The sequence below is a fragment of the Pleurodeles waltl genome, chromosome 4_2 (genome assembly GCF_031143425.1).
Source record: "Pleurodeles waltl isolate 20211129_DDA chromosome 4_2, aPleWal1.hap1.20221129, whole genome shotgun sequence".
NCBI lineage: Eukaryota > Metazoa > Chordata > Amphibia > Caudata > Salamandridae > Pleurodeles > Pleurodeles waltl.
Genome location: NC_090443.1, coordinates 81,203,552 through 81,227,704, shown reverse-complemented (window position 1 = coordinate 81,227,704; position 24,153 = coordinate 81,203,552). Strand labels below are relative to the sequence as shown.

The 24,153-nt window shown below is 45.5% G+C and overlaps 1 protein-coding gene across 2 annotated transcripts in view; it reads right to left on the bottom strand.

The window, feature by feature from the left end:
- The window catches only part of LRP1 (LDL receptor related protein 1), a 1,410,884-nt gene that overhangs the window by 670,841 nt on the left and 715,890 nt on the right, over positions 1 to 24,153 (bottom strand). For both annotated transcript variants that reach the window (XM_069230782.1, XM_069230783.1), the window contains exon 43: positions 22,501 to 22,705. In XM_069230782.1, the coding sequence (XP_069086883.1) occupies positions 22,501 to 22,705 (205 nt within the window). The remainder of the gene's footprint in view (positions 1 to 22,500; positions 22,706 to 24,153) is intronic.

Below are 24,153 nucleotides of genomic sequence, written 5' to 3'. Positions count from 1 at the left end.
GTCTAGGGAACGGGGTGAAGTGTGATGGGGGGCACTCTAGCTTACAGGCCCTGGATGACACTTTCACCATATACTGGGCACTTAAGTGTTTAAATTAGTCTATGCTAATTGGGGGCAAGCCAATTAAACATGTACCATTTTAAGGGTCATAACACATGCACGAGTCCTGGTTAGCAGGGCTAGGGGCATCTCAGAGACATTACACTAGTACTTAGCAGTCCTCTCCTCATCATTTGAGCTTTATTTCGGCAACAGGTACCATAAAAGCTATGGAAAATGTCACTTACCCAGTGTACATCTGTTCGTGGCATTAGTCGCTGCAGATTCACATGCTGTGCACAGTCCGCCATCTGGTGTTGGGCTCGGAGTGTTACAAGTTGTTTTTCTTCGAAGAAGTCTTTTCGAGTCACGAGACCGAGGGACTCCTCCCATTTCGACTCCATTGCGCATGGGCGTCGACTCCATCTTAGATTGTTTTCCCCGCAGAGGGTGAGGTAGGAGTTGTGTATGCTAGTAATAGTGCCCATGCAATGGAGTGAATACGTATGTACATAATGAAGCTTAAAGTAATATATTTACAAATGTACAAATGTTCAAGATCTACTTCTAAACGGCTACAGGCTGCCGGGGAGGAGGGTGGGCGCATGTGAATCTGCAGCGACTAATGCCACGAACAGATGTACACTGGGTAAGTGACATTTTCCATTCGATGGCATTTGTAGCTGCAGATACACATGCTGTGCAAAGACTAGTAAGCAGTTATCTCCCCAAAAGCGGTGGTTCAGCCTGTAGGAGATGAAGTAGTTTGAAATAATGTTCTTAGTACAGCTTGACCTACTGTGGCCTGTTGTGCAGTTAACACATCCACACAGTAGTGCTTGGTAAATGTATGAGGCGTAGACCATGTTGCTGCCTTACATATTTCGTTCATTGGAATATTTCCTAGAAAGGCCATGGTAGCACCCTTCTTTCTGGTTGAGTGTGCCTTTGGTGTAATAGGCAGCTCTCTCTTTGCTTTAATATAGCAGGTTTGAATGCACTTAACTATCCATCTAGCAATGCCTTGTTTAGAAATTGGATTTCCTGTATGAGGTTTTTGAAAAGCAATAAATAGTTGTTTTGTTTTTCGAATTAGTTTTGTTCTGTCAATGTAGTACATTAGCGCTGTAAGGAAATGCCTCCGTGGCATGGTTGCCCCCTGACTTTTTGCCTTTGCTGATGCTATGTTTACAATTGAAAGTGTGCTGAGGCCTGCTAACCAGGCCCCAGCACCAGTGTTCTTTCCCTAACCTGTACTTTTGTATCCACAATTGGCAGACCCTGGCATCCAGATAAGTCCCTTGTAACTGGTACTTCTAGTACCAAGGGCCCTGATGCCAAGGAAGGTCTCTAAGGGCTGCAGCATGTCTTATGCCACCCTGGAGACCTCTCACTCAGCACAGACACACTGCTTGCCAGCTTGTGTGTGCTAGTGAGGACAAAACGAGTAAGTCGACATGGCACTCCCCTCAGGGTGCCATGCCAGCCTCTCACTGCCTATGCAGTATAGGTAAGACACGCCTCTAGCAGGCCTTACAGCCCTAAGGCAGGGTGCACTATACCATAGGTGAGGGTACCAATGCATGAGCATGGTACCCCTACAGTGTCTAAACAAAACCTTAGACATTGTAAGTGCAGGGTAGCCATAAGAGTATATGGTCTGGGAGTCTGTCAAGCACGAACTCCACAGCACCATAATGGCTACACTGAAAACTGGGAAGTTTGGTATCAAACTTCTCAGCACAATAAATGCACACTGATGCCAGTGTACATTTTATTGTAAAATGCACCACAGAGGGCACCTTAGAGGTGCCCCCTGAAACTTACCCAACTATCTGTGTAGGCTGACTGGTTCCAGCAGCCTGCCACACTAGAGACATGTTGCTGGCCCCATGGGGAGAGTGCCTTTGTCACTCTGAGGCCAGTAACAAAGCCTGCACTGGGTGGAGATGCTAACACCTCCCCCAGGCAGGAGCTGTGACACCTGGCGGTGAGCCTCAAAGGCTCCCCCCTTTGTCACAGCCCAGCAGGGCACTCCAGCTTAGTGGAGTTGCCCGCCCCCTCTGGCCACGGCCCCCACTTTTGGCGGCAAGGCTGGAGGGAACAAAGAAAGCAACAAGGAGGAGTCACTGGCCAGTCAGGACAGCCCCTAAGGTGTCCTGAGCTGAGGTGACTCTGACTTTTAGAAATCCTCCATCTTGCAGATGGAGGATTCCCCCAATAGGGTTAGGATTGTGACCCCCTCCCCTTGGGAGGAGGCACAAAGAGGGTGTACCCACCCTCAGGGCTAGTAGCCATTGGCTACTAACCCCCCAGACCTAAACACGCCCTTAAATTTAGTATTTAAGGGCTACCCTGAACCCTAGAAAATCAGATTCCTGCAACTACAAGAAGAAGGACTGCCTAGCTGAAAAACCCCTGCAGAGGAAGACCAGAAGACGACAACTGCCTTGGCTCCAGAAACTCACCGGCCTGTCTCCTGCCTTCCAAAGATCCTGCTCCAGCGACGCCTTCCGAAGGGACCAGCGACCTCGACATCCTCTGAGGACTGCCCCTGCTTCAAAAAGACAAGAAACTCCCGAGGACAGCGGACCTGCTCCAAGAAAAGCTGCAACTTTGTTTCCAGCAGCTTTAAAGATCCCTGCAAGCTCCCCGCAAGAAGCGTGAGACTTGCAACACTGCACCCGGCGACCCCGACTCGGCTGGTGGCGATCCAACACCTCAGGAGGGACCCCAGGACTACTCTGATACTGTGAGTACCAAAACCTGTCCCCCCTGAGCCCCCACAGCGCCGCCTGCAGAGGGAATCCCGAGGCTTCCCCTGACCGCGACTCTTTTGAACCTAAAGTCCCGACACCTGGGAGAGACCCTGCACCCGCAGCCCCCAGGACCTGAAGGACCGGACTTTCACTGGAGAAGTGACCCCCAGGAGTCCCTCTCCCTTGCCCAAGTGGAGGTTTCCCCGAGGAACCCCCCCCTTGCCTGCCTGCAGCGCTGAAGAGATCCCGAGATCTCTCATAGACTAACATTGCGAACCCGACGCTTGTTTCTACACTGCACCCGGCCGCCCCCGCGCCGCTGAGGGTGAAATTTCTGTGTGGACCTGTGTCCCCCCCGGTGCCCTACAAAACCCCCCTGGTCTGCCCTCCGAAGACGCGGGTACTTACCTGCAAGCAGACCGGAACCGGGGCACCCCCTTCTCTCCATTCTAGCCTATGTGTTTTGGGCACCACTTTGAACTCTGCACCTGACCGGCCCTGAGCTGCTGGTGTGGTGACTTTGGGGTTGCTCTGAACCCCCAACGGTGGGCTACCTTGGACCAAGAACTGAACCCTGTAAGTGTCTTACTTACCTGGTAAAACTAACAAAAACTTACCTCCCCCAGGAACTGTGAAAATTGCACTAAGTGTCCACTTTTAAAACAGCTATTTGTCAATAACTTGAAAAGTATACATGCAATTTTGATGATTTGAAGTTCCTAAAGTACTTACCTGCAATACCTTTCGAATGAGATATTACATGTAGAATTTGAACCTGTGGTTCTTAAAATAAACTAAGAAAAGATATTTTTCTATATAAAAACCTATTGACTGGATTTGTCTCTGAGTGTGTGTACCTCATTTATTGTCTATGTGTATGTGCAACAAATGCTTAACACTACTCCTTGGATAAGCCTACTGCTCGACCACACTACCACAAAATAGAGCATTAGTATTATCTATTTTTACCACTATTTTACCTCTAAGGGGAACCCTTGGACTCTGTGCATGCTATTCCTTACTTTGAAATAGCACATACAGAACCAACTTCCTACATTGGTGGATCAGCGGTGGGGTACAAGACTTTGCATTTGCTGGACTACTCAGCCAATACCTGATCACACGACAAATTCCAAAATTGTCATTAGAAATTGATTTTTGCAATTTGAAAAGTTTTCTAAATTCTTAAAAGACCTGCTAGGGCCTTGTGTTAGATCCTGTTTAGCATTTCTTTTAGAGTTTAAAAGTTTGTAAAAGTTTGAATTAGATTCTAGAACCAGTTGTAGATTCTTAAAAAGTATTCCAACTTTTAGAAGCAAAATGTCTAGCACAGATGTGACTGTGGTGGAACTCGACACCACACCTTACCTCCATCTTAAGATGAGGGAGCTAAGGTCACTCTGTAAAATAAAGAAAATAACAATGGGCCCCAAACCTACCAAAATACAGCTCCAGGAGCTTTTGGCAGAGTTTGAAAAGGCCAACCCCTCTGAGGGTGGCAACTCAGAGGAAGAGGATAGTGACTTGGAGGACAATTCCCCCCTACCAGTCCTATCTAGGGAGAACAGGGTCCCTCAAACCCTGACTCCAAAAATAATAGTCAGAAATGCTGGTTCCCTCACAGGAGAGACCAACACCTCTGAAATCACTGAGGATAGCCCCAGTGAAGAGGACATCCAGTTAGCCAGGATGGCCAAAAGATTGGCTTTGGAAAGACAGATCCTAGCCATAGAGAGGGAAAGACAAGAGATGGGCCTAGGACCCATCAATGGTGGCAGCAATATAAATAGGGTCAGAGATTCTCCTGACATGTTAAAAATCCCCAAAGGGATTGTGACGAAATATGAAGATGGTGATGACATCACCAAATGGTTCACAGCTTTTGAGAGGGCTTGTGTAACCAGAAAAGTGAACAGATCTCACTGGGGTGCTCTCCTTTGGGAAATGTTCACAGGAAAGTGTAGGGATAGACTCCTCACACTCTCTGGACAAGATGCAGAATCTTATGACCTCATGAAGGGTACCCTGATTGAGGGCTTTGGATTCTCCACTGAGGAGTACAGGATTAGGTTCAGGGGGGCTCAAAAATCCTCGAGCCAGACCTGGGTTGACTTTGTTGACTACTCAGTGAAAACACTAGATGGTTGGATTCAAGGCAGTGGTGTAAGTAATTATGATGGGCTGTACAATTTATTTGTGAAAGAACACCTGTTAAGTAATTGTTTCAATGATAAACTGCATCAGCATCTGGTAGACCTAGGACCAATTTCTCCCCAAGAATTGGGAAAGAAGGCGGACCATTGGGTCAAGACAAGGGTGTCCAAGACTTCAACAGGGGGTGACCAAAAGAAAGGGGTCACAAAGACTCCCCAGCAGAAGGGTGATGAGACAACCAAAACTAAAAATAGTAAAGAGTCTTCTACAGGCCCCCAAAAACCTGCACAGGAGGGTGGGCCCAGAGCCTCTTCACAAAACAATGGGTACAAGGGTAAAAACTTTGATCCCAAAAAGGCCTGGTGTCATAGCTGTAAACAGCATGGACACCAAACTGGAGACAAGGCCTGTCCCAAGAAAGGTTCCACTCCAAACTCCCATCCAGGTAACACTGGTATGGCTAGTCTCCAAGTGGGATCAACAGTGTGCCCAGAGCAAATCAGGGTCCACACTGAAGCTACTCTAGTTTCTGAGGGTGGGGTGGATTTAGCCACACTAGCTGTCTGGCCGCCTAACATGCAAAAATACAGACAGCAACTCTTAATTAATGGGACTAGAATAGAGGGCCTGAGGGATACAGGTGCCAGTGTCACCATGGTGACAGAGAAACTGGTTTCCCCTGGCCAATACCTGACTGGAAAAACTTACACAGTCACCAACGCTGACAATCAGAGAAAAGTACATCCCATGGCAATGGTTACTTTAGAATGGGGAGGGGTCAATGGCCTGAAACAGGTGGTGGTCTCCTCAAATATCCCAGTGGACTGTCTGCTTGGAAATGACCTGGAGTCCTCAGCATGGGCTGAGGTAGAACTAAAAACCCATGCAGCAATGCTGGGTATCCCTGAACTGGTGTGTGTGAAAACCAGAGCACAATGCAAGGCACAGGGTGAACAAGTAGAGCTGGAGTCTGGAAGAATGGCCCAGCCTACCAAGAGAAAAGGAAAGTCAGTTGGGAAACCAACTGCAACACAGCAAAAGAAAGGGAACCTCTCTTCTCAGGAAGAAGTTCTGCCCTCTGAGGGAACTGAGCCTTTGGAGCTTGAACCTTATCAGGTTGAGCTCTTAGGCCCAGGGGGACCCTCAAGGGAAGAGCTGTGTAAGGGACAAGAAACCTGTCCCTCTCTTGAAGGCCTCAGGCAGCAAGCTGCTGAAGAGTCCAAAGGCAAGAAAAATGGAACACATAGGGTCTATTGGGAAGATGGGCTCCTGTACACTGAGGCCAGAGACCCCAAACCTGGTGCCACTAGGAGAGTGGTAGTGCCTCAGCTGTTCAGAGAGTTCATCCTAACATTGGCCCATGACATTCCCCTTGCTGGACATTTGGGACAAACCAAGACGTGGGAGAGGTTAGTCAACCACTTCTACTGGCCCAATATGTCCAACATGGTTAAGGAGTTTTGCCTCTCCTGCCCCACCTGTCAAGCCAGTGGTAAGACAGGTGGGCATCCAAAGGCCCCCCTCATTCCACTTCCTGTGGTGGGGGTGCCCTTTGAAAGAGTGGGTGTGGACATAGTTGGTCCACTAGAACCTCCCACAGCCTCAGGAAATATGTACATCCTGGTAGTAGTGGATCATGCTACCAGGTATCCTGAAGCTATTCCCCTTAGGTCGACTACTGCCCCTGCAGTAGCCAAGGCCCTCATTGGTATCTTTACCAGAGTGGGTTTCCCTAAGGAGGTGGTGTCTGACAGAGGTACCAACTTCATGTCAGCATACCTAAAGCACATGTGGAATGAGTGTGGAGTGACTTATAAATTCACTACACCCTACCATCCACAAACTAATGGCTTGGTTGAGAGATTCAACAAGACATTAAAAGGCATGATCATGGGGCTCCCAGAAAAACTCAAAAGGAGATGGGATGTCCTCCTGCCATGTCTGCTTTTCGCTTACAGGGAGGTACCACAGAAGGGAGTAGGATTCTCACCCTTTGAACTTCTGTTTGGTCATCCTGTAAGGGGACCACTTGCCCTTGTTAAAGAAGGCTGGGAGAGACCTCTCTATGAGCCTAAACAGGACATAGTGGACTATGTACTTGGCCTTCGCTCTAGAATGGCAGAGTACATGGAAAAGGCAACCAAAAACCTTGAGGCCAGCCAACAACTCCAGAAGTTTTGGTATGACCAAAAGGCTGCACTGGTTGAGTTCCAACCAGGGCAGAAAGTCTGGGTTCTGGAGCCTGTGGCTCCCAGGGCACTCCAGGACAAATGGAGTGGCCCTTACCCAGTGCTAGAGAGGAAGAGTCAGGTCACCTACCTGGTGGGCCTGGGCACAAGCAGGAGCCCCAAGAGGGTGATCCATGTGAACCGCCTTAAGCTCTTCCATGATAGGGCTGATGTGAATCTGTTAATGGTAACAGATGAGGATCAGGAGGCAGAGAGTGAACCTCTCCCTGATCTTCTGTCATCAGACCCAAAAGATGGCACAGTAGATGGAGTGATCTACTCGGACACCCTCTCTGGCCAACAGCAGGCTGATTGTAGGAGAGTCCTACAACAGTTTCCTGAGCTGTTCTCCCTAACCCCTGGTCAGACACACCTGTGTACCCATGATGTGGACACAGGAGACAGCATGCCTGTCAAGAACAAAATCTTCAGACAGTCTGACCATGTTAAGGAAAGCATCAAGGTGGAAGTCCACAAGATGCTGGAATTGGGAGTAATTGAGCGCTCTGACAGCCCCTGGGCTAGCCCAGTGGTCTTAGTCCCCAAACCTCACACCACAGATGGAAAGAAAGAGATGAGGTTTTGTGTGGACTACAGAGGGCTCAATTCTGTCACCAAGACAGATGCCCATCCAATTCCAAGAGCTGATGAGCTCATTGATAAATTAGGTGCTGCCAAATTTCTAAGTACCTTTGACTTGACAGCAGGGTACTGGCAAATAAAAATGGCACCTGGAGCAAAAGAAAAGACAGCATTCTCCACACCTGATGGGCATTACCAGTTTACTGTTATGCCCTTTGGTTTAAAGAATGCCCCTGCCACCTTCCAAAGGTTGGTGAATCAAGTCCTTGCTGGCTTGGAGTCCTTTAGCACAGCTTATCTTGATGATATTGCTGTCTTTAGCTCCACCTGGCAGGATCACCTGATCCACCTGAGGAAGGTTTTGAAGGCTCTGCAATCTGCAGGCCTCTCTATCAAGGCATCCAAATGCCAGATAGGGCAGGGAACTGTGGTTTACTTGGGACACCTTGTAGGTGGAGGCCAAGTTCAGCCACTCCAACCCAAGATCCAGACTATTCTGGACTGGGTAGCTCCAAAAACCCAGACTCAAGTCAGGGCATTCCTTGGCTTGACTGGGTATTACAGGAGGTTTGTGAAGGGATATGGATCCATTGTGACAGCCCTCACTGAACTCACCTCCAAGAAAATGCCCAAGAAAGTGAACTGGACTGTGGACTGCCAACAGGCCTTTGACACCCTGAAACAAGCAATGTGCTCAGCACCAGTTCTAAAAGCTCCAGATTATTCTAAGCAGTTCATTGTGCAGACTGATGCCTCTGAACATGGGATAGGGGCAGTTTTGTCCCAAACAAATGATGATGGCCTTGACCAGCCTGTTGCTTTCATTAGCAGGAGGTTACTCCCCAGGGAGCAGCGTTGGAGTGCCATTGAGAGGGAGGCCTTTGCTGTGGTTTGGTCCCTGAAGAAGCTGAGACCATACCTCTTTGGGACTCACTTCCTAGTTCAAACTGACCACAGACCTCTCAAATGGCTGATGCAAATGAAAGGTGAAAATCCTAAACTGTTGAGGTGGTCCATCTCCCTACAGGGAATGGACTTTATAGTGGAACACAGACCTGGGACTGCCCATGCCAATGCAGATGGCCTTTCCAGGTTCTTCCACTTAGAAAATGAAGACTCTCTTGGGAAAGGTTAGTCTCATCCTCTTTCGTTTGGGGGGGGGTTGTGTAAGGAAATGCCTCCGTGGCATGGTTGCCCCCTGACTTTTTGCCTTTGCTGATGCTATGTTTACAATTGAAAGTGTGCTGAGGCCTGCTAACCAGGCCCCAGCACCAGTGTTCTTTCCCTAACCTGTACTTTTGTATCCACAATTGGCAGACCCTGGCATCCAGATAAGTCCCTTGTAACTGGTACTTCTAGTACCAAGGGCCCTGATGCCAAGGAAGGTCTCTAAGGGCTGCAGCATGTCTTATGCCACCCTGGAGACCTCTCACTCAGCACAGACACACTGCTTGCCAGCTTGTGTGTGCTAGTGAGGACAAAACGAGTAAGTCGACATGGCACTCCCCTCAGGGTGCCATGCCAGCCTCTCACTGCCTATGCAGTATAGGTAAGACACCCCTCTAGCAGGCCTTACAGCTCTAAGGCAGGGTGCACTATACCATAGGTGAGGGTACCAATGCATGAGCATGGTACCCCTACAGTGTCTAAACAAAACCTTAGACATTGTAAGTGCAGGGTAGCCATAAGAGTATATGGTCTGGGAGTCTGTCAAACACGAACTCCACAGCACCATAATGGCTACACTGAAAACTGGGAAGTTTGGTATCAAACTTCTCAGCACAATAAATGCACACTGATGCCAGTGTACATTTTATTGTAAAATGCACCACAGAGGGCACCTTAGAGGTGCCCCCTGAAACTTACCCAACTATCTGTGTAGGCTGACTGGTTCCAGCAGCCTGCCACACTAGAGACATGTTGCTGGCCCCATGGGGAGAGTGCCTTTGTCACTCTGAGGCCAGTAACAAAGCCTGCACTGGGTGGAGATGCTAACACCTCCCCCAGGCAGGAGCTGTGACACCTGGCGGTGAGCCTCAAAGGCTCCCCCCTTTGTCACAGCCCAGCAGGGCACTCCAGCTTAGTGGAGTTGCCCGCCCCCTCCGGCCACGGCCCCCACTTTTGGCGGCAAGGCTGGAGGGAACAAAGAAAGCAACAAGGAGGAGTCACTGGCCAGTCAGGACAGCCCCTAAGGTGTCCTGAGCTGAGGTGACTCTGACTTTTAGAAATCCTCCATCTTGCAGATGGAGGATTCCCCCAATAGGGTTAGGATTGTGACCCCCTCCCCTTGGGAGGAGGCACAAAGAGGGTGTACCCACCCTCAGGGCTAGTAGCCATTGGCTACTAACCCCCCAGACCTAAACACGCCCTTAAATTTAGTATTTAAGGGCTACCCTGAACCCTAGAAAATCAGATTCCTGCAACTACAAGAAGAAGGACTGCCTAGCTGAAAAACCCCTGCAGAGGAAGACCAGAAGACGACAACTGCCTTGGCTCCAGAAACTCACCGGCCTGTCTCCTGCCTTCCAAAGATCCTGCTCCAGCGACGCCTTCCGAAGGGACCAGCGACCTCGACATCCTCTGAGGACTGCCCCTGCTTCAAAAAGACAAGAAACTCCCGAGGACAGCGGACCTGCTCCAAGAAAAGCTGCAACTTTGTTTCCAGCAGCTTTAAAGATCCCTGCAAGCTCCCCGCAAGAAGCGTGAGACTTGCAACACTGCACCCGGCGACCCCGACTCGGCTGGTGGCGATCCAACACCTCAGGAGGGACCCCAGGACTACTCTGATACTGTGAGTACCAAAACCTGTCCCCCCTGAGCCCCCACAGCGCCGCCTGCAGAGGGAATCCCGAGGCTTCCCCTGACCGCGACTCTTTTGAACCTAAAGTCCCGACACCTGGGAGAGACCCTGCACCCGCAGCCCCCAGGACCTGAAGGACCGGACTTTCACTGGAGAAGTGACCCCCAGGAGTCCCTCTCCCTTGCCCAAGTGGAGGTTTCCCCGAGGAACCCCCCCCTTGCCTGCCTGCAGCGCTGAAGAGATCCCGAGATCTCTCATAGACTAACATTGCGAACCCGACGCTTGTTTCTACACTGCACCCGGCCGCCCCCGCGCCGCTGAGGGTGAAATTTCTGTGTGGACCTGTGTCCCCCCCGGTGCCCTACAAAACCCCCCTGGTCTGCCCTCCGAAGACGCGGGTACTTACCTGCAAGCAGACCGGAACCGGGGCACCCCCTTCTCTCCATTCTAGCCTATGTGTTTTGGGCACCACTTTGAACTCTGCACCTGACCGGCCCTGAGCTGCTGGTGTGGTGACTTTGGGGTTGCTCTGAACCCCCAACGGTGGGCTACCTTGGACCAAGAACTGAACCCTGTAAGTGTCTTACTTACCTGGTAAAACTAACAAAAACTTACCTCCCCCAGGAACTGTGAAAATTGCACTAAGTGTCCACTTTTAAAACAGCTATTTGTCAATAACTTGAAAAGTATACATGCACTTTTGATGATTTGAAGTTCCTAAAGTACTTACCTGCAATACCTTTCGAATGAGATATTACATGTAGAATTTGAACCTGTGGTTCTTAAAATAAACTAAGAAAAGATATTTTTCTATATAAAAACCTATTGACTGGATTTGTCTCTGAGTGTGTGTACCTCATTTATTGTCTATGTGTATGTGCAACAAATGCTTAACACTACTCCTTGGATAAGCCTACTGCTCGACCACACTACCACAAAATAGAGCATTAGTATTATCTATTTTTACCACTATTTTACCTCTAAGGGGAACCCTTGGACTCTGTGCATGCTATTCCTTACTTTGAAATAGCACATACAGAGCCAACTTCCTACAAGCGCTCTTTTGATGTCTAATGTATGTAGCGCTCTTTCAGCTATAGAATCTGGCTGTGGGAAGAACACTGGTAATTCTACCGTTTGATTCAAGTGGAACGGTGAGATTACCTTTGGTAAAAAAATTGGATTTGTTCGTAGGACTATTTTATTTTTGTGTATTTGAATAAATGGTTCTTGTATGGTAAAAGTTTGAATTTCTCACTCTTCTTAGAGATGTGATGGCAATTAAAAACGCAACTTTCCACGTTAAGTATTGCATTTCACAAGAATGCATGGGTTCAAATGGTGGACCCATGAGTCGTGTTAAGACAATGTTGAGGTTCCATGAAGGAACAGGTGGTGTTCTTGGTGGTATAATTCTCCTTAGGCCTTCCATAAACGCTTTTATGACTGGTATTCTAAATAATGAAGTTGAATGAGTAATTTGCAGGTAAGCTAATATTGCGGTAAGATGTATCTTTATGGAAGAGAAAGCTATATTTGACTTTTGTAAATGTAGTAAATATCCTACTATATCTTTTGGAGATGCGTGTAATGGCTGGATTTGATTATTATGGCAGTAATAAACAAATCTTTTCCACTTATTTGCATAGCAGTGTCTAGTGGTAGGTTTCCTAACTTGTCTTATGACCTCCATACATTCTTGTGTGAGGTCTAAGTGTCCGAATTCTAGGATTTCAAGAGCCAAATTGCTAGATTCAGAGATGCTGGATTTGGATGTCTGATCTGTTGTTTGTGTTGTGTTAACAGATCTGGTCTGTTGGGTAGTTTGACATGAGGTACTACTGAAAGGTCTAGTAGTGTTGTGTACCAAGGTTGCCACGCCCATGTTGGTGCTATTAGTATGAGTTTGAGTTTGTTTTGACTCAACCTGTTTACTAGATATGGAAGGAGCGGGAGAGGGGGAAAAGCGTACGCAAATATCCCTGACCAGTTCATCCATAGAGCATTGCCTTGGGATTGATCCTGTGGGTACCTGGATGCGAAGTTTTGGCATTTTGAGTTTTCCTTTGTTGCAAATAGATCTATTTGAGGTGTTCCCCAAATTTGAAAGTAAGTGTTTAGTATTTGGGGGTGAATCTCCCATTTGTGGATTTGTTGGTGATCCCGAGAGAGATTGTCTGCTAACTGGTTCTGAATCCCTGGAATAAATTGTGCTATTAGGCGAATGTGGTTGTGAATCGCCCAATGCCATATTTTTTGTGTAAGGAGACACAACTGTGTCGAGTGCGTCCCTCCCTGTTTGTTTAAGTAATACATTGTTGTCATGTTGTCTGTTTTGACAAGAATGTATTTGTGGGTTATTATGGGCTGAAATGCTTTCAGCGCTAGAAATACCGCTAACAGTTCTAAGTGATTTATGTGAAACTGTCTTTGATGTATGTCCCATTGTCCTTGGATGCTGTGTTGATTGAGGTGTGCTCCCCACCCTGTCATGGAAGCATCTGTCGTTATGACTTATTGTGGCACTGGGTCTTGGAAAGGCCGCCCTCGGTTTAAATTTGTACTGTTCCACCATAGAAGCGAGATGTATGTTTGGCGGTCTATCAACACCAGATCTAGAAGCTGACCCTGTGCTTGTGACCATTGTGATGCTAGGCACTGTTGTAAGGGCCGCATGTGCAACCTTGCGTTTGGGACAATGGCTATGCATGAAGACATCATGCCTAGCAGTTTCATTACCATTTGGACTTGTATCCTCTGTTTTGGATACATGGCCTGTATTACATTGTGAAATGTTTGAACCCTTTGTGGACTTGGAGTGGCAATTCCTTTTGCTGTGTTGATTGTCGCTCCTAAGTATTGCTGTGTTTGACACGGCATAAGGTGTGACTTTGCGTAGTTTATGGAGAAACCTAGTTTGTGGAGGATTTGTATGACATATTTTGTGTGCTGTGAACACTGTCTTAGCGTGTTGGTTTTGATTAACCAGTCGTCTAAGTACGGGAACACATGTATTTTCTGCCTTCTGATATGTGCAGCTACTACTGCCAGGCATTTTGTAAAAACTCTTGGCGTAGTTGTTATTCCGAATGGCAACACTTTGAATTGGTAATGTATTCCTTGGAATACGAACCTTAGGTATTTTCTGTGTGAAGGATGTATTGGTATATGGAAATACGCATCCTTTAGGTCTAGTGTTGTCATGTAGTCTTGTTGTTTGAGCAGTGGGATTACGTCTTGTAATGTAACCATGTGAAAGTGGTCTGATTTGATGTAGGTATGTAGTGTTCTGAGATCTAGTATTGGTTTCAGACTGCCGTCCTTTTTGGGTATTAGAAAGTACAGTGAGTAAACTCCTGTGTTTATCTGTAGTTTTGGTACTAATTCTATTGCTTCTTTTTGTAGCAATGCTTGAACTTCTAGTCCTAGAAGGTCTATATGTTGTTTTGACATACTGTGTGTTTTCGGTGGGATGTTTGGAGGGAATTTGAGAAATTCTATGCAATAACCATGCTGGATAATTGCTAAGACCCAAGGGTCTGTTGTTATTTCCTCCCAATGTTTGTAGAATTGGCTTAGTCTCCCCCCCACAGATGTTATGTGATGGGGTTGTGTGACTTGTAAGTCACTGTTTATTTTGAGGAGTTTTGGGGCTTTGGAACTTTCCCCTATTCTTCTGGAATTGGCCCCCTCTATATTGCCCCCAAAAACCTCCCCGCTGATATTGGCTCTGGTAAGTGGGCCTTGCTTGTGATGTTGTGGTTTCTGTTGGTTGACCTCGAAACCCTCCCCTAAAAGGTGTTTTACAAAAAGTGCCTCTGCTCTGCGGGGAGTAGAGTGCGCCCATGGCTTTGGCTGTATCAGTGTCTTTCTTGAGTTTCTCAATAGCAGTGTCGACTTCCGGCCCAAACAACTGCTGTTCATTAAAGGGCATATTTAGCACGGCTTGTTGAATTTCCGGCTTGAACCCCGAAGTACGCAGCCATGCGTGCCTTCTTATTGTTATTGCAGTGTTTACTGTCCTTGCAGCCGTATCTGCTGCATCCATTGAAGACCGTATCTGATTATTTGAGATACTTTGTCCTTCTTCCACCACCTGTTGCGCCCTTTTCTGGAACTCTTTGGGTAAGTGTTCTATGAAATGCTGCATCTCATCCCAATGAGCTCTATCATATCTTGCCAAAAGTGCTTGTGAATTGGCAATGCGCCATTGGTTTGCTGCTTGTGCTGCCACCCTTTTGCCCGCAGCATCAAATTTACGACTCTCCTTGTCTGGAGGTGGTGCGTCCCCTGAGGTATGAGAGTTCGCTCTCTTACGAGCTGCCCCGACAACTACTGAGTCTGGTGTCAATTGCGTTGTAATATAAACGGGATCTGTTGGCGGTGGCTTGTATTTTTTCTTCACCCTTGGAGTTATGGCTCTGCCTTTAACAGGATCTTGAAAGATTTGTTTTGAATGTTTTAGCATACCTGGGAGCATAGGTAGGCTTTGGTACTGGCTATGGGTGGATGATAGGGTGTTAAACAAAAAGTCATCTTCAATTGGTTCGGAATGCAAGGTGACGTTGTGAAAAGCAGCTGCCCTTGCGACCACCTGTGTGTAAGATGTACTGTCCTCAGGTGGCGACGGCCTTGCAGGGTACGAGTCTGGGCTGTTGTCTGATACTGGGGCGTCGTAAAGGTCCCATGCATCGGGATCATCCTGACTCATTGTAGTATGAGCTGGGGAGTGCATCAATGGTGGAGTTGTTACTGGTGGTGCATGTATTGATGGTGGTGGAGACGGTGGTGGAGTTGTTTTCCTTGCCACTTTTGCCTGTGGCTGCTTGTCCTTTTGTTGAAAGGCAAGTTTTCTTTTTATTTTAATTGGGGGAAGAGTGGTTATCTTCCCTGTGTCCTCATGAATGTGGAGCCTTCTACAGCTTCAAGTTCCTCTCCGAATCTATGCTTTTGCATTTGGGAGGTTAATCCTTGTTCCTCTGTGTAGGAACCTGTTTTCGGCTCCGAGGCTGGATGTTTCGGAACCAAAACTTTTTTGGATGTCTTTTTAGGCTCTGAAGAAACCTTTTTTATTTTCGGCGTGGTGTCTCGGTGCCGAACTTCTTCGGTGCCGCTGTCTCGGTGCCGAATTTTTTCGGAGCCGCTGTCTCGGGTCCGAGGTTGCTGTGTGGCGGTATCTCGACCTGAGTCGGATGACTTCGCCATAAGGGTGCCCTTTTTCGGTGCCGATGATTGGTCACCTATTTTCCGGGTTAAGCCATGGCCTGTTGGCGGTGGCGTCCCCTGGGCTTTTGTTGACTTCTCGTGAGTCTTATGTTTCGACATCTTACTCGCGTTTTTGGCGTTTCTTCGGCCTCGAGCTCTTCCGAGTCCGACTCGTGGATGGAGAAAGCTTCTTCTTCCTCCTCGAAACGCTCTTGTCCTGTCGGCGTCGACGCCATTTGCAGTCTTCTGGCTCTTCGGTCTCTTAATGTCTTTCTCGACCGAAACGCTCGACAGGCTTCACAAGTATCTTCCTTGTGCTCGGGAGACAAGCACAAGTTACAGACCAGATGCTGATCCGTATACGGATACTTGTGATGGCATTTTGGGCAGAAGCGGAATGGGGTCCGTTCCATCAGCCTTGAAGTCACGTGTGGCCGGGCCGACCAGGCCTCGACGGTGGATCGAAAAAACCCCGAAGGGCCACCGGAGCTCTTCAGAATTCGGTGTCGATTTGTTCTAACTAACCCGATACCGAGCGCAAACAATACCGACGTTTTTTTCCGAGATTCTAACTAACTTTCCGACCCGAAACACAGAGCGAAAAGGAACACGTCCGAACCCGATGGCGGAAAAAAAACAATCTAAGATGGAGTCGACGCCCATGCGCAATGGAGTCGAAATGGGAGGAGTCCCTCGGTCTCGTGACTCGAAAAGACTTCTTCGAAGAAAAACAACTTGTAACACTCCGAGCTCAACACCAGATGGCGGACTGTGGACAGCATGTGTATCTGCAGCTACACATGCCATCGAACACATATATATATATATACACATAAAACCATGATTCACAATACAACAGGTAAAAATACAATAAAATTCTTGAGATAAAAGTTACACATCACCAAAGACCAGGACATAAAAATTGTACTACATCAAAAAGATATATATGGCTTAATTGATCTTAAAATTTTGTGAACCTATATAATAAAATTATTAAACAAAGTTGTGTTCTGAGTCAAGCAAGTAACACATTAAAACTTAACCAAATGGATTTAAATTCCTAAAACCTTTGTGTTCTCCTCCCGTATTATAAGGCGCCTGATATAATACAAATGTATAAACAAGAATCTGAGAATAAGCGATATTACATCAAATAAAAACACAGTCTTTGTCATTAAATAAATGGTGCATTAATGTGTAAAACTTACTCTAATATGCCATATTGCTGCTAAAAACTTTGCCACAGCGCACACAACCGACCCGTGGGTACTAATTATGCAAATCCTAAGGGCCAAATAGCGGTCCCTAATGCCCATTGTATTGCAGAGAGGTCTTATCCATCAGGCCCTTTGCTTTTTATATGCGGGACAATGGAATAAGACATTACTAATTGATTTCCTAGTGTTACACCCCATTGTGCAAGAGTCTGTTGAACTAGCAGTATGCTTCCACCTGGAAGTAAGACCACGTACTGGTAAGGATCCTATTCTAAATCTTATATAAAGTGCACGTGTCACAGGATGTAAAATAATATTTTAAAAAATGCTCAAATTCATAATGACACTTGAATGACAGAAAACTGTCAGTCATACTACCCGACGGGACAGCTGCTAAAATTGTTGTTTGTACACTCACCCAGTATGCATCCTTCAAGCTCTGTGAGGTGTTTTTTGGGAGATGCAAGGGATCCGCCCAACAGGAACCCAACCCAAGTTTAAGGAAACTGCTTTTTACACCATGGAATTTTCCCAACATGGGGATCTCTTAAGAGAACTCCTAACCATGTTCTATAGGGGTCTAAAGCTGCTGTGGACCAAATCCGAATCCAATATTGCAACAGTCTCAGGGCAGCAATATCTGCAATAGAGTACAGGTTCAAATCCATTCGGAGGGGCAAGGTAGAAGAACTCGAGGGAACCTTTAACAGGGCCTTAATAATAAATATCTCTGCTCTTTCTATGTCGTGGAGTTTACCATAGCCCCACAGCTCGGCACCATACAAGGCACCCGCTCTAGCCTGCACTTTATACATATCTACTGTAGGTGTGATGGAAAAGGTGGGAGTTCTAGCAGCAATTCTCAAGATGCCCCCTGTCTTTTGTTTACAGGACATAGTGCACTTTGTCAGATGTGCTGACCATTTAAGGGAGTTTTCTAGTCTAACTCCCAGATAGTCAAAATCAGTAACACGTTCAAGGGCCTTACCATCCAACACTGTACTTTTCTTTGCTCTAAATTCTGGGTCACCAAATACCATGCATTTTGTTTTGGTGCTATTTATTTGTAGGCCGTAGTCCCTACAAAACCCCAAGAATTTCTCCAAAAGCCTAGATAATCCGGAGGCAGTTTGGGATAGGAGCGGGGTATCATCAGCAAACAACAAACATGGTGTCTTCATCCCACCCAATTCCGGAGCGTAAGTTAAGCTATCAAATAAACATGGAATGCAAGTATTTATAAAAAGTAAGAAAAGAGTGAGAGCCAAAACACAACCCTGTCTAATACCTTTCTTTATGGGAAACTCATCAGATAATTCTCCGTCCTTCCCCCACCTTACTCTAGCAAAACTCTGAGTACAGTTCCCTGATCAATTTTAACAAGTGGCCCTGAAACCTGCAAAAAGCCTGTTGCCTTACAGGCAGCATTTATATAGAGCACATTCTGCTAGCGATATGGCCTTATTTGCAAAATAGTCTTGTAACGCTGCACATGGATTCAGAGTTTACCGCAAGTCTGATTGTTTCTGATGATTTGTTGTTGGTGTTCTGGTTCTGATCATGGTTATGACTTATTCACTGATCAGTGGATGAGTGATTTTACAGTGAGATTAAACTGGTCTTTGTCTTACTTTAAATCATTTCATTTTTTCCTGTGTGTTGTATTTAGCACAATGCTTCTACAGTCTTTCCACATTCACCTAGAAGTGCTTCTCTAAGAAGGTACGACCATTATGCCACTTATTTTCAGGATGTGCTACTACTGGCACGGCTACCCTTTGAATTGCTGCTTCTATTTCCATTCAAGACAGGGTAATCCAGTCATCACAAATTATAAACGCAATTCAGAAAATAAACTGTGCCTCTTAGTTCACAGACTGCTTAACGTTCTAGAGACTGGAAGCACTGAAGAAAAGCAGAGATAGTGAAATTGCGTTTATATCGCACTTTTTGGAAAAGTACAAACTTAAAAATACGACGCTAAGAGGAGCTGTGATCAAGAATCACACTCTGCTGAGTTAAAGTTCAGTTGTCCATCATGAGACCTTAATTCGTTTTCATAAACACTGAATGAGTCACCCGGTGTGTGTGTACATTTGGAAAATTGAAAACAACCTTTGCGACCATGTAAAAAAAAGTATTTAATGGTGACAGAAATTGAAACCCATTGGCAAATTAAAAATTGGTTAACAGCTCAAGCAGCAAATATATCTGACTAAACCATTACTAGAAGCTCCTTTTAAAAGAGGAAAACGTATGACGATTGCTAGGATTGGCTTATAACTCTCATATACAGGAAACCGATACAATCCGCAAACCGGCAGGTGATCCAGGGTCATGGAAATTGGCACAGTGGTAGTAAGTGCACTATTCATTTTTCAGGTCTCTGACAGAAAGATTCCCAAGGACAGGACCATGCATTTCATTTATTTAGTCACAGAAATTATTTTAATGAAGATTTTTGACACACTGTTTTCTCACGAGTAGAGGTAGACAGTGAGCCTCCCCTCAGCACTAAAAGCCCCTTTTCGCACTAGAATTCAGACAGTGTATAAATCAGAATATAATTTAACTTTGTCAATGTTTGATCTAAAGTCAGGAAAAAAATCTCTGTGACCCAGCCAGCTTTGATCGTGGCACAGCACTTCTTTTTTTCTTTACTTTAAATCATATTGCACAGCAGCACAGCTTAAAGTAAAGAAAAAAGGCACTATGATGCAAGCTTGCGTTGACTACCTCATAGGGCTTTTTTTTTTTTTTTTTTTTTTTTACCAAGTGCAGGGGTCGGGTGTCAAGCCAAAGGAGAGTGGTGCCGAGGAGGAGAAAGGGAGCAACAAAAACAGGAAGGGGGGCTCAGTTTATATCCCTGTGCTAAAAAAATAAACGCATCCTGGCGTAACATAACTGGTGCTCATGTTAAGCATCCCAATACCTTCAGGCCTATATTGCACTATGTAAAACTGTCAAAGAACAAACAAAAAAAAAAACAAAGCAACACAATGTTGGTGTGGGGGTAGAGGGAGGGAGCAGCAACACAAGGGACAGCAGAATTAAGGTGGGGGTGGCGATCAACAGGAGTGAGCAGTGCGAGATGGACAGTAGACATGCACTGAGTACCTGTAAAAATCTTTAAAAAATAATTATCAGCAGCAGAGCATGACCAGTGGAAGGACACTGTCCACAGACAGGAAGCTGTACAAGGTCCATGCTCCTCGTCAGGGACCAACAGACAGCAGTACCTAGAGGAAGCAGGATGGTGCAGGAGGACTGACCAATCAGAAGCATACAAGTAAGAGTGACGTGGAAGCCACGTAATGGTAAGTAAAGGGTGGGGTCTGTGCCAGCGCTGTCTCAGGTGAAACCTAAAACATGATCATGGAAGAGATCAGCTCCTAGGAAGTTCCTAATTGTATAGCCTCAGACACTCTGCTGAGGTCTCCCAGATGCCTCCAGCCTGTTTTGTTTAACATCTTAAGAGTGCCTTGAAGTTGAAAGTCGTCCATTTCAAGCTGCCAATATTATATGATTCGTGGGATCATATTACAGAACACCCAAACCACATGTGAACCTTTGTACATGAGGCCTATGCCACAAACCTTCAGTGCTGCTGAGAAATCAATGCTCACATACCAACATAGGAAAATTGCAAGTATTGCAACTATCTGCCAAAGGAAATGCAACAAAAAGGGCCTGGTTTGCAAAGAGTAGGACCTCAATGGAGTGTGACCCCTCAGCAAGACATGTCATCATAACAAGCCACAAAATCAGGTCATATCAAAATTCCAACATTGTCTCTTCAGCTGACATTTTGTAAATCATAAACAGCTTTCTGTCCTCTTTTTACCTTGGCAAAAGCCATACTTGTCAGTGTTCCTTTAGGCAATAAGGGAGTGTCATCAATTATATAACATTCTGGACGATGCAATAAGATACCCAGTGCCAGGGATTCTGGTTTGTTATCAAGTCCTCGAGGAGTCATATCATTTGACAGTCAACATCTACCAAAACTTGGGTGTGAAAAGAGCCCAGTCTTCACAGCAGCACAGGTGTTTGAAGGCATGCAATAATAATCAGAATGCCACTATGGGGGCTACAAATCACTCTAAGATTTCCTAGCATGCCTTATGAAGCAAAACTGATCCAATGGTGTCACACTTTGTTTGCAATAGCTGCCTGGCATTCTCAGGCTGAGTTTTAGGGAGTGATGGGGGCTTGCTGCAAGCTGAGAGTGTAGCTATGTAAATAACACACTTACTATAAAAGTAAGCCATCAACACCACTGTTGCCATTTGAAAGAGGTTGCTATACTTCAAGTAATACACCTCAGAGGAGGTTAATGATGTTCCAGTTTGAATTTTTAATGGTGAGACACTTTTTTTCCAGAAGCTGGCTTCTCCCTCCAGAGTGCATTAGCTCACATTAATTTTGACATAGCTGGTCTTTGGGAACTCTACATGTGGTGCTTGCAACAAAACTTCACATTACTTTGTAGTCACTGGTAGGGCCGATATGGTAGTAGAGTTTGCACTGCTACAGACCAGACTGTATCTCTTGTGTTTTTTCCCAGAGGGAGGGAGGAAGAGAGAAAGGAAGGAAGGATACAGTGGCAGCTTTCTAGATTCTAAATAAAATAATGGACACTTGAAGAGTCCTAAGGGCAATCATTAAAAAAAGTTGTAGAAGCTGTATGTTTACAAATGATTTTTGTTATATTTCTTGGTAATTCAAAAGTCCAAATATCCAGAAGTCTTTATATATGTAGCAGTTGGGTTGAAAACTCCCTCCAGATGCACTTGTTTGAGAACTGCAATTATGAAGCTTTTTTTAAGTTGGATAAGTAAGGAACTGGATCTGTCCAAAGGCCCAAAAAAGATGTAATGCATGATTTTATTCATTCACACCATTAAACAATCCTCAGTTTCTAGTGAGAAGTTTAATTAATTCCAAGGTTTTTCAATTAGAATCACCACCATGCACCTCAGCGCACAATAGAAGTCTATAAACAAACAAATTGACAGCACGTCTATTCCTCTCAGTGCGACTATGTGACAGTGGAAACATTTCCATTTTATGTTTTTCTTTTTAGAAGAGGGAAAATAAAAAAGCCATTTGCACAGCACTGCCACTACATCTGCTTTACAGCGCTTTTTAATTTAGAATCGTTTTATTCGATTTTTCATATACATTTGTCTTAGAAAGTAACAGCAAAAGGCAACCTCTGCCTTAACACAGTCATTGTGTCTTTGTTCATTTTAACAGATTGTTTCCCTCCATTTTAGAAGTGTTCTGGAGTCCTATAGATGGGTGGAGGTCTAGTGTTTTAATAAATATTAATGAAGATCACATGGTAAAGAACGGTGTTATGACAGTGTTTTGAGGTTGAAGCAATTCAATTTAGTCTGGACTACAAAAAACAAGACTGTGATGGGCACAAGAAGCACATAATGAGGACTGCACAGTGAACAATTGTAGTTTGTATGCTTACATAATATATATCTGCAACACTAAAAACTCACATGTCGCCGTGTCCCATCATATTCACATCGTTCAATCTTGTCCAGGGTGGCATCTGAAAAGTAGATCTTCTCAGCTTTATGGTCGATGGCAAGGCCATTCGGGGTTCTGATGTCTTTATCAATGATGATCAGCACGTTACCTCCTGAGAGGGTGGCCCTCATGATGCTGGGATGCTGCTCATTCCAATTGGTCCAGAACATCAAACTGTGGATTGGGAACACCAAGACAAAGAAAGAATTAAGTCTAGCTATCTGGGGTAAATCAAGGGAACCCTGTGAAACCACTATTACCCAATGACCTACCAAGAAAACCTTGCTTAGAATCCCAATAGCAGGAGATCCCTTCTTCACTTGATCAGCCATGCAAGTAGTTCAACAACTTTTAGCAATAACTCTTCTCAGAAATGACCAGCTAAGCAATTGCATTTCAAATGCATTTATCACAAAAAGGCATTTGGATTGCAGATCGTTTACACTACAATTCGCTATATGTTATTAGAAAAATTCCAACTGGAGATTGAAGAGGTCACCCGACCTACAACCTATGGTGGCATGCTTCATCCTCTGCAGGTTCCCCACATCAGAGTAAGAGAGTGAAACTCCGGCAGACTCAACCCAAGAACGGAATGTATGCAGTAGCTAGGCACGGAGTTCCTGAGCCCTGAAGAAGACTGTTGACCTATACAGGCTTCATTATCGGTCAGATCATGTTGGCAGGTCCTTTGTGGCTAGGTGAATCATTGTACTTCACCATACATACTCTTAAACCATATTTTAATCATATTAAGGGTACCTGCCAATAAAAAGGACATTTTGGGGTTCATCCTTAGGTAACTTTATGCACGTTTCACCTAGACCCCTGCTACTAACCAGTTTTAAAACATCTTCAAAATTCTCTCTTAGGTTGAATCCACCAGAGTGTCATGGTCTTACTCTGGTGTGTGGAAGCTGCTGAGGATGAAGCATGCCGCGTTACGTTGTGAGTGAGGTGACCTCTCTAATTTCTTGTTTGAATCTTTCAAGTGATTTTTTGTAGATAACTGTAGTGTAGACAATACACAACCCAAGTACATTTTTGTGATGCACGCAGTTTGACAGGAGGATATGCTTGGCTAATTTTTCTCTACCTCTCTCTTTGCGATTGTATGTGCATGCCCCATACACTCATTCAGCAACGGCCAGGCAAGCATATGCTAATGAAGACACAATTTAAATGGAAATATTTTTGTTCATAATTGGCGGTAAAAAGTGAGTTCCTACCACAAGCAATAACAAACTTTAAAGAAAGTTATCAAGCACTAGAAGTCTGCCAAAGACTTCCTTCGCTGTAATCTATATAGGGAACCACTAGGCCTACTTTTCATGAAACTAGTCATTGGCCTTCAAGAATACTTCAACAAAGCTCAATTAAACCTCAAATGCCATAAACAAATGGCATTTATTAACTCAGATCATAACTGGATTTAATTGAAAACTGGATGTCAGCCACAACAATGACCTAACCAAGGCTGAGGTCAGCCTCCCCAATGACAATACACTTTAACCCAAAATCTAAGGCAGCCTCAATTACATGAATATGGGATGCTTTTCTCCTTGTGCCAAATCCTCAGGACCTTAGCACTGTCATTCAATGACCTGGAAAAAAGATAACCC